The 17,947-nt window shown below is 37.0% G+C and overlaps 2 protein-coding genes across 2 annotated transcripts; both read left to right on the top strand.

The window, feature by feature from the left end:
- Positions 1 to 1,108: 1,108 nt before the first annotated feature.
- LOC144651132 (histamine H2 receptor-like) lies at positions 1,109 to 6,641 on the top strand. The gene is made up of 2 exons (XM_078511024.1): positions 1,109 to 1,339; positions 4,427 to 6,641. Exon 2 carries the CDS (start codon positions 4,465 to 4,467, stop codon positions 5,440 to 5,442), a length of 978 nt encoding a protein of 325 aa, XP_078367150.1. The 5' UTR covers positions 1,109 to 1,339; positions 4,427 to 4,464; the 3' UTR covers positions 5,443 to 6,641.
- Positions 6,642 to 8,740: 2,099 nt separating this feature from the next.
- On the top strand, positions 8,741 to 16,354 carry LOC144651128 (adenosine receptor A3-like). The gene is made up of 4 exons (XM_078511021.1): positions 8,741 to 8,930; positions 10,687 to 10,724; positions 13,205 to 13,251; positions 14,622 to 16,354. Exon 4 carries the CDS (start codon positions 14,647 to 14,649, stop codon positions 15,694 to 15,696), a length of 1,050 nt encoding a protein of 349 aa, XP_078367147.1. The 5' UTR covers positions 8,741 to 8,930; positions 10,687 to 10,724; positions 13,205 to 13,251; positions 14,622 to 14,646; the 3' UTR covers positions 15,697 to 16,354.
- The last annotated feature ends 1,593 nt before the right edge of the window (positions 16,355 to 17,947 follow it).

Raw genomic sequence — 17,947 nt, 5'->3', positions numbered from 1 at the left:
TTTTTGTACGAAGCTAATGGACCTTTCCTCTTTTCAATTATTCCTGTCCTTGTTCCCCTTAATTGCAGTGAAAAATATAATCCTCTGAACACATTATTTTTGGTTTTCTCTTTAGTTGTCAAAGCTTCCTTTCTCCTTTTTTTCACGTTTGGATTTGAAAAGGATAAATAAATATTTTTTTTTGTCAAGCAAGGCTAGACGTTGATATCGTTCTATGGTCGCCTCCTTGTTACAGAGTGTGCTTTCAATTTCAAGGAGCAAATCCACACTCAGTGGCAAAAGAGATTTTTAAAATAAGTCAATGCTGAAATGTTAAAAAAGCAGTTCTGAATGAGTCATTAATGACGTCATTAGCGAGGCGTTTGAAATGAAACTCGGTGATGAAATCGATTTAAGACAAAATGAACAATTGATTGTCAAAAGGATTTCGGAAATAAGTTTGGGATTCTCAGTGGCGTCTTTTGTCATTGCTCTTTCGCTTTAAACAAACAGAACCACTAATAGCCAATCAGAATGTAGACATTCAACATAATCTGAAATTGCTTTTTACGTCTCTATTCTTAAACAAATTGTAATATTCTTAATGTATACCAGAGAAGCAGATGGCTAAAATAGTTCGATCGATTGTTTTATGTTATATTGCCTTGTTGCGTATTCGAAATCTGTTGACCAAAAATCGACCACCAAATTTCATAAAGAGTAAACAAATTTATCTACACTTTTTTTTCTACAGATTCCACTTTGTGCATTTTATTGCTTCTGTGACTACAACGTTATCAGAACGAAATTCAAATTGACGCCTTTTCAAATTGAAACTTGTGAATTGATGAATTGTAGAGAGTTGACATTGTCATCTTTTCTTTCTTATCAATCTATTTATCTTTCATTTCACTCAGAGAATGTATTTAATAATCTTCGCGCTATTGGTTATTCAGGACTCGAAATTGGAGAAGCTCTCTCCGACGATTTTTAATTATTTTCGTTTGCTTCCGAGCTTGTTAAATTACATTGGGCTCCTGTGGCTTCTAACAGTAATTTACATTTTTGAATACCACACGTATATGTTTATATCTCCCCGTGTATGGTCATACTTTGCAGTTGCCGACCCATATTCCAACTAACTGGATCAAGGCAAATCTTGGTAAGCAAAACTGAGAAACCTTTTTTTATGTCAGATGTCTGGATAAAAACTCATAATATTTTTCTCGTTATAATACGTAACGTCGAGATACAAAAAGGAAAAGCACCTTCTCGCATTCACAACTGGTACTTGATTTTTGTTGCCAAAAAGCATTTCTGTGTACGGTGTACAAATGAAATCATATCAAAAGTGAAAACGGTAAGGATTGAAGTATTTAGATGTTTGTTTGGAGAATTCTTTAATTCAGGTTTCAGCACAACTTAAGTTCATGAATTTAACCCAAAATTGATATTAATATTGTATTAATATTTTACCGCTCCCGATATATATATATACCCTAAACAACCCAAAATTTTCAAAGTATTCCAAACCAGTTAGTAAATTTCATATTATGTGGTTATTGAGTAAGAAGACCATAATTTTTACTTCAAGGTCTGCATATGCACAAGTTTTAGAGACAAAGTTTCTTTCCCCAGGGACAGAAGCATCTTTCATTCCAAGAATACCCCGCAGTTTTTAAATTAAAATCTCTTTCCTTTGATTTTGATAAAATTTTAATTGTTTGTTTTGTTAGCAAGAGACAAAAATGTTCACTGCACGAGTAAAATATCAATATAAGTTTGTTTTCAACCTCGTTCGTTTGTTTTGATCACGCAACAACATTGCTTAAGCCTTCAAGCTGGGATATACAAGACTAACCTTTGAGCTGTAATCAACTTTCAACAAAAACCCTTCCAGACGAGAGATACTTGCTTCTGAGAGATATGTAAAATACCTCCAATACAGTTTCTTTTTGACAAAATCCAGCCTGCGCCGGTGCACGTGGGCAACGTCTTTTCCGCGAAAGGAAACTCTTTAGCCATTCTCAGTCGCCACCTCTTTGGCATCATGGGAAGTATTTGTTTGACCCAGTGGGGAGAGAAAGACTGTGTCGAATGACAGTAAAATGACAGTGCTGCCGGATTACCGAGTATGCGCAGTAACTCTCAAATGGTTCCTTAGAGGAAATCATAAGAGCAGCTATGAATTATGAGTGTTCATGGACTCAGAACGACTCCAGATCAAGCGCTCCAAGTTCAAGCTTCGCCGGGTCTTTTTCGGGGGGTGGGGGGAGAGAATACACTTTATCCTCACAGTGCCTCTCTCCACCCAGGGCCAGATTGTTCAAAGGGTGAATAACGCTATCCACTGGATAAATCACTATCTAGTGGATAACCAGGGGCGGATACAGGGGGGGTGGATAGGGTGGATATCCACCCCCCATTTTTCAGTAAAAAAAAATTCGAAATGTCACTTTATTTAAAATAGAAAATAAATAAAGAAAGAAAAATTAGCTCTCGCTCATGTCTGGTTGTTGTTACGCCACGTTTCGCCGTCTGCCGCTACTTAGGGTTAGGGTTAGGGTTAGGGTTAAGGTGAGGGTTAGGCACCTAATGGTCTGCCATCCAGCCCCCCCCCCCCCCCCTCCCTTTTGAAATCCTGGGGATCCGCGGATCCGCCCCTGATAACTGTCATACAAAACCCACCTCGCTTTCCACCGGATAGTGATTTATCCGGTGGATAACGTTATCCACCCATTGAACAACTGGGGCCAGGCGTATAAATAATCCTGCGATGGACCAGCATCCCATGCGAGGCAGGGGGATAAAACGTAGGCCAGTGTGTTGCTTTGTTCTCATAACGGTGTCTATTGGGCGATTGCTTTGATTGACCAAAGAGCTGGATTTTTGCATAATGAAGTATGGAATATGGACATCTTGCCAACTGAAAAAAAAAAAAAGGAAAAAAAAATTTTAGGGAGCCCAAGGAGAAGAAGAGGGAAATGGATTAGATGACGTAATGATAGTATATGACATATAAATCAGACACGTCTTTCATATATTTACTAATATTCTTCTGGCCCAAACCATTTACTATGGGAAGAAATACAACATTTCGTTTCAGAACGCTTCGAAAGCAGACATCGTTTGGTGGATATTTATATTAGAGTTTTGTCTAATTTGAAATTGAAAAAAAAATTAACCCATGAATTCGAGTTTCTATGGGAACATTGTTACTGTACCATGTGTGTTTAGTCACTTAGGACCTTGATGAAGGGTTTCTTTCTCCCCAAGCCATCTTTTACCAGCCGTTTGTATCGGGAAGTGTTCCTGCTAACCGAGCCAAGAATGGACCCTCTCGGTTTATGGGCATGGTTTTTATTTCCCGACATTTCCCTCGTAGGCGAGTAAAATATACAGCTTTTTCAATTAACGTTGACGGATCAAAGCTTTAGGATAACGCGCGCGGTAAATTAATAAATTATTAAATTATAATTGACCGAAATGAAGAAGGGGGAGAAGCACACAATGTACAGGGCTACTGCACGCGCAAACGTGATTTTGTCCGTTTCTTTTTCTCTTCAAACTTGCGGAAACAAGGTACTTTTAAAATTCGAATAAGACTAAATTTTGATAAACATTTGACAATAAAAATAAGCGGCAGTAAGACACAACGTTTCGATGTCATCCTAACATCATTTTCAAATGACAAATAAAGTAATGGTTCAACAGTGTTATATATGCGGTTAGAGGTGTGATGTTTCACCCCCCCACAAAAAAAAAAAAAAAAAAAAAAAAAAAAAAAAAAAAAAAAAAAAAAAAAAAAAAAAAAAAAAAAAAAAAAAAAAAAAAAAAAAAAAAAAAAAAAAAAAAAAAAAAAAAAAAAAAAAAAAAAAAAAAAAAATAAAAAAAAAAACAAAAAAAAATTTTACATTTTACAATTTTACACAATTAACATATTTGTTTTAAACAAATAGTTTCTGGACTGCTTGATTTACGAAATGTTGTTTATTAGAAAGAAGAAACCTAGCCTGAACACGCAATCGGATTCTATCCGCGCGAAACTATTTGTTTAAAACAAATATGTTAAAACCCTCCTACTAGAACTACATTTTTTTCCCGTAAATTATCGGAGCAAAAGGTATCGCTTATGTTCGAATGACCATAGAAACATCCATAAACCATTATATTATTTTGTTTGCTTTACCCAAAAAACCAAATAGTTTATGAGTCAAAAGAAAATAAAAGTTTCTCGATTCTGTTCCTCGTTAATACTCTAAACCCCTAAGTAAGTAAACAAGTAGGCAGGCAGGCAGGCAGGCAGAAAAGTAGGTAGGTAGGTAGGTAGGTAGGTCCAGGTAGGTAGAGTAGGTAGGTAGGTCGCCGAGCGTAATGCAATTTACAAGAGATTTTCCTTCACTAGTAAAAGGGGTCACTAATTTTTTTAATATTTTTTTTTCAATAGAGGAAGACGAGCGTTGCTGTCTTGTTAAAGTAGGGACTATGCTACCAAAAAGTGAAGCAATTGTCTGGTCCGTGCTCTTCTTAACTGAGGCTCTTGGGATCGTTGCTGGTAACATATTCTCCATCGTAAAATTTGCTGACACTGGGAAACTACACAGACGTAGTTCGTATCTTCTGATAAACCTGGCAGCAGCGGATATCCTAGTAGGCGCATGCGCCATCCCGATGTTCGTGTACCTCATTGGTGGGTTGGGTCAACTGTGGTATGCAAATTTAGGAACTCCCTCGTCCGTTTACAAGGCATTAGATGTTATGTCGGGGCTTGCATCAATTTTATCACTTACCTTAGTATCCTTAGAAAGATTGTGCGCCACTCTGTGGCCTTTGCGCCACAGAGTGATGAAAACACGATTCTACGTGTTGGGAATTGTGTTAGTATGGTTTATAGCTTGCATTATTACAACTGCTGGACTTATTACGAGTCACACTTTACCATCACTGAGATTTCTCTTCTATAGTTCCGTAATTATTCTCTCTCTGTGTTGCATTACAATTGTACTCGCAAATTTAGTCATCTGGATTCAAGTGAACAATCGCCAGGTATCATCTCACTTCCGTAACGCAGCTTTACAAGAGCGACGTCTGACTGTCACACTACTGATTGTCACGGTAATTTCTCTTTCTGCATGGCTTCCGTTTACGATTTTAAATATCGTCAACCAACTGCATCCGTTCTCAGTTAGCTTGACGCTTATTTATTTCACGAAGTTGCTACACTACGGAAACTCGTGCGCAAATGTTTTTGTGTATTCCTTGAGGATCACAGAGTTCAGAAAAGCTTTTGAAAGAATCTTCTGCTGTCCTCAATTGGTTAACAGTGATAAAGCCGTGCTGCTTCAGGCTCAAATAGCACGTTTATCAAAAGATACCACAGCAATAGAAATGGGGATTTTGACGTCAAATTTTTTAAACAACTACAGAGGCAAGCATTCGAAAGGCAGACTTTTGACAGGATAATGGCTTTTGGGGTCATATGGTCGGTTGGTTAGACTGCTGATTCAGAGGTCCCTGATATCAAGTCTCATCAAGACACTGGTGATATTTTAATCCTTGCATTACCTTCTTTGATCTGATCCCGAGTGTAGTGAAATAGCCAGCACTCTGGACTGCCAGTTGATCCAAGGCGTGATCCACGGATGGTATTTCTTGATCTTACCATGATTATGGAAATATTATTCTAGCTAGTTATATGGTCTGTTTGTACATGTTTTAGTCCAATTGCAAGATTGTTTAAACTTTAACTTCAGGGAAGTTTTTTAATTGAAAATTTAATTGTTTCTTTTGTAAATTCCCTATTTCTCGTTACTATTCTCGTCCTGTTACTACTTTTTTAATTTCTATTTATCTATTTCAAGAGAGAGAATGTAAAGTACATATTATGATACGTTGTTTGTTTTCGGTCATTTTGATTGTGATATTTTTAATTTTCGGGTCCGACATGTCGTCGCATGGTTTCGAACATTAAAAAAAGAAACGCATGTGTCATATGTATTTTAGAACATAAACCGATGTAACATTTGTAAGTATTAAATGACTTTACAATTTAAAATTACAACGTTAACATAGGTATTTCATAGTTAACCTGTATACATGTCAAAAATGTTTGTAACAGTTTATACGGTGATAAATACTACCTACCTTACTGCAGTGGCGTGAAAGGATTGCGAAATGCACAGAACAACCACAAACTACGAAACTAGAACTCGATTTTGTCGATAAAGAAATGAATACTCTCCTTTAGAAGAACTTTGAGGCCTTTAATTCCACTTTTATTTTGTCCTTTCACAAATACAAGGGTTGGTGGGCAGTCATTTCGATTTTGCAGAGCAAATCTTTCATCTGTTCTTTCGTACAACACTGCAAAATGATCAGTTTCGCGCGGAAAATTCACTCGCAACGGATACCGCCCGCTGTGAGCGGGCCGGATGGGAGAATACCGCCCGCTCCGGGAACAAGTCAGATCGCAGGATTTGTAGAAATACCGCCCGCCAACAACCAAAAAAAAAATAAATGAAAAATATTAGCAGGATAAGTTGAAAATATAAAAGTCACAATGACTTAAACGATTTTCGCAAAAGGTTGAACACTTTTAATTTTGATAATTTTAAGACAAGCTGTAAATGTAGCTATTGTTTATCTTAGATCTACTTATATTTTAACCCTTTGATGTATTTTTATCTTTTCATCCTTTTGCGTTTTTATATATATATATTATATATATATATATATATATATATATATATATATATATATATATATTTTATCACTTGATCCATTGATTTAAACTAATTATACATATGGGGTAAGGAGATGGGGGTGGTATTAGTTTTGTTCTTGTTTTTCATTCTATTTTTAATAGGTGGGATAAATTTTTTAGATTTTTAATAGCATATACTTAAGTGTATTTTAGTTTTAGTCCTACGTTTTATACATGAGCCTCTGGCTCGGACATTGAGGGAGACCTCGTCCCACGTATGGACAATAAAATTGTATTGTATTTTATTGTATTGTAAATACGCAATTGCGTACCAGAATTTCCCAGATTTCGATTCTTTTTACATCATAAACAAAATGCAAAAGGAAAATTCGTGCAATTTCTACCCGTTGTGATGTTTTTCTGTAACCGTTTTTTTGAACCGATGGTTTGGGACGATCTTTATGGGCGTGCAATGGGAATGGCAGCCGACTGATGTGCTATAGAAACGTAGAATGCTGCGAAAAGCTGTACATGTAGCCAGGAACACTGCGTCAATGTACCAGCAGACACGCCCAAGCAGTACTGGCGCAGAGCAGTTTGCTTACCACAAGTGGATCATATAAATTGATAACTGAGGTGGCCTTCCCTATAAGCCTGGTGGTTTATAGGAGGTCTCCTCGCCTTAATAACTAGTTCTACTGTTATATTATTGTTATATGGCTAATAAATGACGATGATGATGATGATGATGCATGGTACAAGACTCGAACGACAGGCTGCTGGCCACCAAATATCTCCACTGCTAGCAGAAAAGTGCTTAATAAGTTCTACGAAATTTCCAGGGGTGATCTATCTGAGCAGGCAGCCAATGATAATGAAGTTCTAAGATAGAAGGCAATTTAAAGTGCACATACTAATTTATCTCCTGTGTGGTCTTTGAACCGATGATGACCATTCTATATAGAGAGAACCAGTTCTATTAAAACTCGCAGAATGGACATAAATTGGCTCGAGGACCACACAGGAGAGAAAAAAAAACACTCAACTAAAGTAAGGTAAGCCGATTAGTATTTTAAAACGCTTCATTTTCGTAGGTTACAGAAACAATCGATATATTGGCCTATTAAAAGTGTCCTTTATCGAAGTACGCGCCGTGCATTTTAATTGTTTTTTCTACATAAAAAAATAATACGTATGTACATATAACACTGGTTCTCTCAATGGCTGTCGTTGGAAATTTAATTGTTATAATTAAAAACAAAATTTACTAGTCATCGATCCTTATTCTGCCCATTGTTTGCGTCTAAAACACCTGTAGGAATATTGAGGAAAACATGAAAACTATTGTGTTTATTTACCAGTTTTAAACAATGCTGACGAAAACCATACTAAACAGAACGCATACTAAAAAACAAACGATTACCCCAGGTATGCAAGTATAGAGGCGCATATTGGCAACTTCCACAATCCCCTCTAACTGTTGTTCTCTTTTGATATTTTGTAAGCAGGGTAAGCTAGTTTTTTTTTACTAATTAAATGTTGAACATAGATATAGTAAAAGTGTAAGAAATATGAAAAGAGAAGAAGAAATAAGTTAAAATACATTTAAAAAGAATTTTACAAAGAAGGTGTTAAAAACAATAAAAAGCATCAAAACTAATTATATAAAAACCTTGGCCGTATTGAGTCGGTGTGAGACAGTTAAACTTGTTTATGCATTTATTTAAAATTGGAAAATTCCTTTTAAGATCGTTAAGGAACACCCAAAAAACACACACCCGTCAGAGAATGTTCCGCGCGAAAATGCTTTCCAATAGATGACGATACGTTCTTGTGCCCATCGACGTATTGATGCAAGTGCGTAAAACCAACATAGCCTGCATTGCACAGGTCACATGCATTTAAAATAATAAATGAGGCACTGTTGGTTTACCATCGACGTTATTATTTAAATTAATAAAAAATGAAAGTAATTGCTAATTGCTGTTTTGATTTGCTATACATAAAATATGCATAAGCAGCGTGAAATGCCCACACTTAAAACAGGTAGCTGTGATATTTGTGGCTCTAGATTGATACGGTTTGCCAACATTGGAATCTACCAACAGTTTTAAACAGAGTATTTTGAGAAATTAAACAACAGTTCTGCCGTCCAATAACGTCACTAAGGTAAATCATTTTTATTCGGAACTGCAAGCGGCCTGCGTTAGAAGGAGTAGTGAATCATTGAAGCTTTTGTCTCCACAAGGTATGGCTCATATTATGGAATCTTTCATTATTCATTCCCAAATTAGCGCTCGCCAAAACTGGTGGTAAGTTTTTAATCGTGTTTTCTCAATTTTTCATTCCAATTTGAAGTAAGTAATATTTGAAATTCGAGTACGAGTGCCTCATCGAAATATCAGGGTTCCCACACAAGGTAGGATAAACAGGTGAACCCAAATTTAGATAACAAATGATTAAGATAGTTAAGAAAGACCTTTCTGATTTATAAATAAAGTATCACCAACTGAATATGGTCTGGTATAGGGTAACAACGTATCGTAACAACCTGATCTGTTTAAAATTACTGGACACATAGTCCTTATTCATACAAACAAACTTACTTTATAATATATACACGCTGAATTACATTGCCGATGATCATCGGCGAGAAACCGGTTCTGTATAAGAATAAAAAATAATTATCACATGTTGTGAAATTGGCGGTTTTTTATCGTTCTGTGTGGTGCGACAGTCACATCATTTGTTTGTCTGAGTAAAATTTCAGATGATATTTCTTTCAAACTCGTCGCCTTGGCACTGTTTGAACAACCAATCAAGAGCGACATAAAACACTCAAAACTTTGCTTTCGCTTTGGAATGGTCTATTTTACTTATTGGCTGATCGGATTATTTACATTCGTGTGATTGGTCAGTATGCTTAATTGTATCAAACAAAAATAGCCTATTTCCTAATTGCCTTTTGTCTTCGTTTCAAAACGGGACCTGGTGCAAAACTTTTTAAATGAAAATGAGTTTTACTAGCTGCCATTCATTTTCATGCAAATCAAATACTTCTTAATTTTAACTGTTTCACACCAGGACTCGATGTGAAGAAGACGCAAAACTCCAATTTGGAAATAGCGTACACGCCATATTCGGGTTTGCTTTGTACGTGTGACGGTGCAATCGATATAGTAAAGTGGTCTGTTACAAAGCCTGCTCGTTACATCTGATTCCTAACTGTTTTGAGCCAAAACGTCGCTTACTAAGTGAAGAAATATCCATCAAGCTACCTTTACCTGTACTGCGCCGTATGTAGCTATATCTAGCCGCTGGAATAGTTTTATTTACATTTACAAAGGCATTTATTGATATATCATGGCCTGACCGCCAACACCAGGAAACATTCTCCGGCTATCATGGTTAGCTTTCCAGCAGGCATTCTTAGCAGGGAATGCACAGATCGACCTTAGTTTGATGTCCAAAACTAAAAAAAAAATACGAAAATTACTTCGTTAACAGAGATACCAAGATTATAGCAAAATCGTAGGGCTGACACGGAACATTTTGATGGGGAAATAGGTAAATAATTAGCGTTCATAAAGAGTACTTACAGTCCCTGACAATACTAAGCGATATCATTGCTTCATTAATCGCAGTCGATTTTTTATATTACCAAAGCCTCTACTCGATCTCTCAGCACCATTTTAAGTTCAAGGCCGAAGCAATTTAAAACCTTAAGGATTTTCAATACAAGGCATTTATCTCACTTGGGGCTGATTAATTTTAAACGATTGTCAACTTTGAAAGTATCTTGCTGAGTTTCGATATTTTCAATCAAATGTTCTACAGAATAATTAGTTAAGAAAGGAGCAAATAACAAAACCATTGCTAAATATTGAAACACCTGGCTTTTTCTGCCGTGTTGAACAGCGAGAAAAGGAGTGCGAGAAATAAGTGTGTTCAGTTAAATGCTAACTTTATTCTGTCTTTTTTTGCTCTTTTTAAAATTCCAACAGGTCCCCGAGAAAAGTCCGAACTCAATCACCAGTTCAAGGTATGGGATATAATGTATAGTACTTTGAAGAAACGTGATATTCTTTAAAAGATAACGATTGTTTTGCATCAGAGTGCGGTCTTTGATTCAAAACTTATCCGGAAAGATCGTCTCGTACTAAAGGTTTATTTCAATATGAAACAAAACTCACAGTCCAGTCGACACGATAGAACCGATTTCAAGGCATGGCATATGAAGCCATTGAAAGCAATCCTTCGATATAGGTTCAGTTGCTTTAAGAGAACAGTTTTATTGCAGTTTAAAGTTTAAGGTAAAACTTCCGTCTATTTAAAGTAGAAAAACTGAGTTAAAAATTACAGTGAAAAGTTAACATTAAATCTTTTCCATTAGCTTAAACAATGATTGCAATAATTACGGAAGAGAAATACCTTTCATATACTTGTTTACCTTTCAATTCCATTTAAAGTTGGACAAGGTGTATCATATGATCACGACAATATAATGCTTCCGTACTAGATATGCCCGTATTATTCTTATTTTTATCTATATCTAAAATTTGCGAAATATTTTTTTCTTATGAAAATTAAGAGGTAGAAGGTTTTTTTAATGACTGTTCATCACTGGCAAATTTAGATGTTATGAATATTTCACAAGGTTAGATTGACCTCTGGAAACTCAAAAGATATTGATATTTACTCAGACTTTGAATTGGTTGATGTTGACTAATGTACTTGTGTTTTTATCTTTGGTAAGACGGCATCGAGTTTTGAGGTTTTCTGCGCTAATTTAGTATTCCAGGAAAGAAATCAAGTAAATAGCTCATCAGTAGAGACAACATATGCACTTGTACGTTCTTAACATTTACTGGTAGTTTTATCAAAGTCGATAGGAGCTGATAACAAGTAGGTTAATATTTTTAGCTCAACCTAGATCTATTAACCTAGACCGATGATGCATGAAACCTCGCGGCGAGCGATCCGTGGGCCATCTGTCCTCGCCAATCAGGTCGACTTTACACCAACAATCAGTCAGTGGCGGGCTAAGTTTTGATGTAGATAAAGATTTTTTGTAATTAGATTTTAGCTTTTTGGCAACTGCTGCGTTGAATGAACGACAATAATTAATATATTGCGCGTCTTCTCACAACCAGAGAATTCCAGAATAAGAGCAGAAACTTATCACGACTCAAAGAAGGTAAACACTATATTCGACTGTTTTGGAGAAAACCTAAGGACATATTTTTACTGTTTTTCACTACACACAGATTAGAAAAATTAGGTTAAAATCTCTTTGTGGGAGGACATGGTGAGTAGTCATCAGCACGAATTCACGCTACAGAAAGGCTGATCAGTTTAAATTTACAGGTTTTATGACTTAGCTAGCTGAACTGTGAATCGTCTAAAAAGATCAGATCCTAGGTAAAAGTCAACGAAAAGTTGTTAGCGAAGACCAATGCTCGATATGCTGCCCTCAGTAGGAAATACTACTATCAGCTTTGAGCTGGTCGATTTTCATTTCTAACGCAAATTTGTTCTAGATCTCAAACACAACAAAAAGGAATCAATACTCGCGGCCTTTTAGACATGTGAATCTGTGGTATTCATCGAAGAACAAAGATACGGACAAAGTGGAATTGAATGCATTATTAGCAAAATTAATGATGGTGGAAATATTCAGTTAAAAGCTGATCGGAATTATCTGGCTCACTTTAAGACATGTCAGTAAATTGGTTTGTTAAACCCTATCAACGGAATGCTAAAGGTTGCTGTAAAGTCTTAAAAAAAATTTCACAAAATAGAGCAAATGAGAAACATTCCCGGATATTCATTAACACATTCCTTAGAAAATCAACGAATTGTTCATAATTAACTTCATCCTCTCCGGAAAAATAAGCAAGGCGGATTTTCGTTTTCTGAGAAGATGGAAACTTTACAACGAGCCGTTCTTATCCTTCTTGGTAAAACTTGGTCGCTTTCATTAGTGGCGTATATAAGCATATTCATAAAGCGCGAGAAACCAGCAAAGAGTGGCGCACAATATAAGTCCGTGTACTTTTATCAGTGTTTGGATTAACTTTTGTGCATGTGATTACAAAAGCTGTTTAGTTGCGCGTTCGTGGTATACACTGATTTGATCGTTCACTGATAATTAAAAACTAAATTTCTACAAACGCGATTAAACTTCCCATTAACAATGAACAATTACCACATCTTTAATGAAAAATACGCCGTTGTTTTGAGTTTTCCTTGGGGAAAATAATGGATTAAACAACGAAGCCAAAAGTTAATTATAGGTTCACTTGCTAAAGCGATTACACTATGTTTGCATGGTAAGGTTGAGTGAGATTGTTCCGAATTACATTGCAAACAGAATAAGTTCTTTATTTTATCTATTTACAAATATGTAATCACTGGTTTAGTCAACTGAAAATTGGTTTGAAAGCTAAGTAATGTAAATTATAGGAGTGTGTTTTCTGCAGTTCTACTTTTTGTTGTTTGAATTCCATTTAATTTACGCAGGTCTGGTGGTGACCCGGTCTCTCCACAATTCAAGCTCCCTTGTGAAGGTAAGATTTTAATCTTTCCGCAGCCAACACTTCTTAAAGTGTTCATGTTGTGAGGTAGCACCCCAGGTGGCGGGTTTTCTATCCTAAGTAGGTCAGGGCTTTAGAATCTTTGTGGCACACGCACTATCCCAAATTTACGGGTTTGTAATACCCCCCCCCCCCCGTTCCGAATATCTCTCCTCCCCCCCTCCCCCCCGGCATAGCACTTTACCAGAAGATTCGCGCACTGTAAATAAGATTCATAGAATTCGTCGAATAATATTCTAATTTCGAGATACATTGTTGGACGCGCAATGTAATGAAAGAAATAAAATAGATTACAGGTCTCCGCAGACTGAAATAGAACAGGTATGCTAATTGTATAATTTTGTCTCAGTCTCACCAAACGACTATCAGCAAACTGAGCCATACACAAAAGTGCAAATACAGGGTAGTTTTACAGGAAGTGAACAATATTGAGTTTGGAGTCATCTTGAAATTTCCAGATGCCATAAGAATAAAAACGGTTAAAGAAAACAACATTTGAAAGCTGCTAAATCGTTTCGATGAAATAATATATTGTCGAGTACACTGTGAATACAGCTGTAAAATAATTAAAGATACTTCCTTTCTATCTAGGTAGGTATTTCCCATGCCTTTCTTTGCACTAAACTTTTCCTGTCGGCTTTAAAACGAAAATCTTTATTATGGAAAAAGGATGTCACTTATAATGCTTCAGGCTTTTATTGCAATAAACCCGGGTAGCACTGTAACAGTATAGCCGCCTACTCTAAAAAATATTATAATTCTCGTTGACTATTATTTTAAACACAAGACCGCGTGTTCAGTGATCTACAACAAATAGTGACAACATTCAGAGATTGGCCAAACAAGAATTAAAAATTCTTTAATGCCAATCAATTTGTTCGTTTTTTACCTTTCCTTTTTTTAATATTCTGCTAAAAGTCCGCTCTCTTTGAATCGAAAGAAATTAAATAAGGCCAAATGCATCCGTAATTTTAATTTTGTTCACACTTTGTGCTTCACAGCTAATAGCCTCTATTGCTGTACAAAGGGAGGCTCATATCTTTCGTGGCTGTATTTTGTGTAATTAAATCACTAATTTGAAAGAGTAATTGGCAATAGAAGTCAGATATTGTCCCCATTCAAAGTAAGAAATTTATAATTTTTTAATATTCGTTTCGCCCTGATATTGGTAAATTCGCATATTGAATACATGGAAATAAACTAGAGAATGACCAACGAGAAAGTCGTTTATTTTTGGCGGATGTAACTAATTTATTTATTTTTTCTCAGCACTTATCATACTACAGCGCTGTGTTTGAAAGGCAACAAAAAATATCGCTAACTATCCGTCACTGTCATTATAGGGGATCTTTTACAAATTCAAGGAAAATGAATTCTAGCAACAGTTCGACTTCTTTGCCTGGAACAGCAAGTGTGTCTCTAGGCCCATGGTTCGTGGCTTTCGGTGTTGAAGCCCTTATCATCATCGCTGGTAATCTTATCACAATTTTAGCATTCGCTACAAGGAAGACCTCTAAAAAAGGAAGATATCTACTCCTCATTAACTTATCCATTGCGGATCTGTTGGTCGGTGCCATACCTCTTCCTTTATACTTGTCTTATCTTGGAAGCTTCTTGTCATTTTGGCAGCTCCATTGGGGAAAAGCTTTGGAAATAACATTGTTTGGGGTGGACGTTCTTCTCGGATTTGCATCAGTGATGACATTGACGGTTATCTCTCTGGAGCGTGTTTACGCCACAGTTGTCCCTGTGGCTTATCGTGGTCTTAAGCGCCGAAATTATTGGTTTTCCGTCGCCTTGATATGGGTTGTGGCTTTCAGCACAGCTGGTGTTTGCCTTGTCAGCAATTATGTGCTAAATTCCTTAGAAATCACCACATACGTGTCTATGTCTCTGCTGAGTGCGCTCTGTTGTGTGATCAGTGTTTCATACATCACCATATGGTACAGAATCAAGTCCAAAAGAAGGAACATTCGACAAAAGACAAACGAGTATGAAAACAAGTTAGCTCTGACCTTGTTTATCGTCACAGTCACGTCCCTGGCCGCCTGGCTTCCTTTCGTTATTGTCAACGTGCTCTTCGTGTTTTCATCAATTCATTTCAGTTTCAACTTTGTCTATTTTTCCAAAATTCTTCACTATGGGAACTCTTTTGTTAATCCTATTGTGTACAGTCTAAGAATGCCGGAGTTTCGAAAGTCTGTGGTGAGAATGTTCAGCCTGCGCTCGAGCCAGAGACGGCTAGCAGGACATCAGCCTTCGAATCTTTGCAGTGTTACTGAACTTGGTCAAGATACTTTCCGATCAAATCGAGGAACACAACTGAGCACCAACACGAAGAAAACTAGTGTAACGTGGAGGAAAAGTCAAAATCAGGAGGTTTCAGTACTTCTCACAGACGTAGGAGAAGTGCATTGAAGAATTTCAAAGGTTTGGTATACTTTGAACCAGATTAATCATCAGATTAACTTCTGTTCCCTTAATAAAGAACTCGTGTTACAAAACTCCAGTCAAAACTACCACAAGCGGTGAATGATGCGATAATAATAATTTTATTTGTCCAGGTAGCTTAAATCACCAAAGGTGTTATTCAGTGAGGCACTGCACAATAATAGCTTCAATTCAAATTAAGAAATACCGACTCATAGCACTTTTGACGTGTGCTTTTTAGGATATTGCTGTTTCCATGTGGTGTGGTGTTCCTCGTTTTTTTCTCCTTATTCTCCGTTCCTTGTTCAAGTGACTTTTGAAGTCAACTGTCGTCTGATAATACAATCTGGGGGGGGGGGAGGTATTTGTTTGTAAAATTAAGTGTATCAAGAGAGGACTGTATATACAGGTCGTCTTTACATTTATTCATTAATAAGATAGGAACAACAACCATTAAGGTTCGAATTTGCTTGTAAATATAGTGCTGTATCTATAGATTATTTACTTTCTATTTCCAGTTCACGTATTATCTATTGTGTTTGATTAGAGATATTGATATCGCGCAAGAACAAAAGCAAGAACAAACTTCTTCGTCTCTGTTTATGTTTATTTAATTATTTATTTATTTATTTCTTATTTAGCTATAAGCCCAGGAGGGAGGGGGGTGGGCGTTTCTCCTATATCTACGCTATTCAGAACAACCACACTGCGAATTTGATCATTTTTTACAAGTATAATTTGCGCACTATAAATATTAAATTATTATTATTATTACTGTCTACACTAGTCGGCCGTGTTTACAGTGTTGTGGCGGGAATCTGCGTATCTGATTGGCTTACCCGTTGTTTTCTATTCGCTGTTAGCATAACCCAGCTGCCGTCTATTGGCAAACGCGCAATCTGATTGGCTACACAGGTGCCGTCTATTGATCGATAGACTGCTCTCGGAGCACGGAGTCAGTTTTTCGCTTTGTTTTATCAATCAAAAACGTCAACATAACCACGTTAGCATAACCACACTGACCTACTATTGGTAATCGCGCAATCTGATTGGCTAAACAGGTGCCTACTATCGATCCGTAGAAGGCTCTCGGAGCGCGCACTTAGTCTTCGCTGAATTTTATCATTCAAAATCTTCAATAAATCAACTCTAGCTATATTCTGTGTTTAATAGATTGGTCAGTGGGTTATGCTATCACAATTAGACGGCTCGCTCTCGGTTTCTACCGGCTTTTGATAGTTGACTCGGGGCTTTGCCCCTCGCCAACTATCAGCCGTTAGCATAACCACACTGACCTACTATTGGTAATCGCGCGATCTGATTGGCTACACAGGTGCCTACTATCGATCCGTAGAAGGCTCTCGGAGCGCGCGCGTAGTCTTCGCTGAATTTTATCAATCAAAACCTTCAATAAATCAATTCTAGCGATATTCTGACTTTAATAGATCGGTCAGTGGGTTATGCTAACACAATTAGACGGCTCGCTCTCGGGTGTCTACCGGCTTTTGATAGTTGGCTCGGGCCTTCGCCCCTCGCCAACTATCAGCCGGTAGAAACCTCGAGCTTGCCGTCTAATTGTAAATTAGTAGAAACTCAGCTGTGTTCTATTGGAAATCCGCGAATCTGATTGGTTCTCCCACTGATTTCTATTCGCCGATAGAAAACAGTTGCGCGCGCGAGTAGCTCTTTAAGCGGTAAATTTTCTTGATTTTTGTCTTCCAAGTGCACAATATTGTAGGTTTTGGACTGCAATCCTTTAGAGTTTCTACTAAAACAATTAGACTACTCGCCCTCGTTTTCCATGAGCGATAGTCAACTCGGCTGCGCCTCGTTGACTATTCGCTCATAGACAACTCGGGCTCGTAGTCTAATTGTTAAATAGAAACCTCGAGCTCGCCGTCTAATTGTTAAATAGAAACCTCGATCTTGCCGTCTAATTGTTAAATACGGAACGCTATCTCGAGCACGTTGCTCGGATCTTTGATCTTGAATAACGTATTATTATATATAAAAATTTTAACGTCGAGTTAAAAAAAATCAATGAAAAATGTTATGTGTGAAAGAGAGCTCACAAGATCTCTTTTTCTCCGCTTAAAGGTGACAAGCTCGTAGGGAACTTCTCCCCTTATGTTCTAAATGGCATTTCAGAACTTCCCGGTTTCCTTCTATTGGAAAAGTTGTGACAGTTTCTAAAGATTTATTAAAATGTTTGCGTTGCGTTACGTCATTTTCTTGATCC

Source organism: Oculina patagonica, chromosome 4 (assembly GCF_052425735.1).
Source record: "Oculina patagonica isolate OP01 chromosome 4, crgOcupat, whole genome shotgun sequence".
Classification (NCBI taxonomy): Eukaryota; Metazoa; Cnidaria; class Anthozoa; order Scleractinia; family Oculinidae; genus Oculina; species Oculina patagonica.
Note: the sequence above shows the minus strand (reverse complement) of the source record. Positions and strands in the feature narration are given on the sequence as shown.

What these genes read in the sequence shown, in the direction of transcription:
- LOC144651128 (XM_078511021.1), top strand. Translation starts at nt 14,647, where the DNA reads ATGAATTCTAGCAACAGTTCGACTTCTTTGCCTGGAACAGCAAGTGTG.
- LOC144651132 (XM_078511024.1), top strand. Translation starts at nt 4,465, where the DNA reads ATGCTACCAAAAAGTGAAGCAATTGTCTGGTCCGTGCTCTTCTTAACT.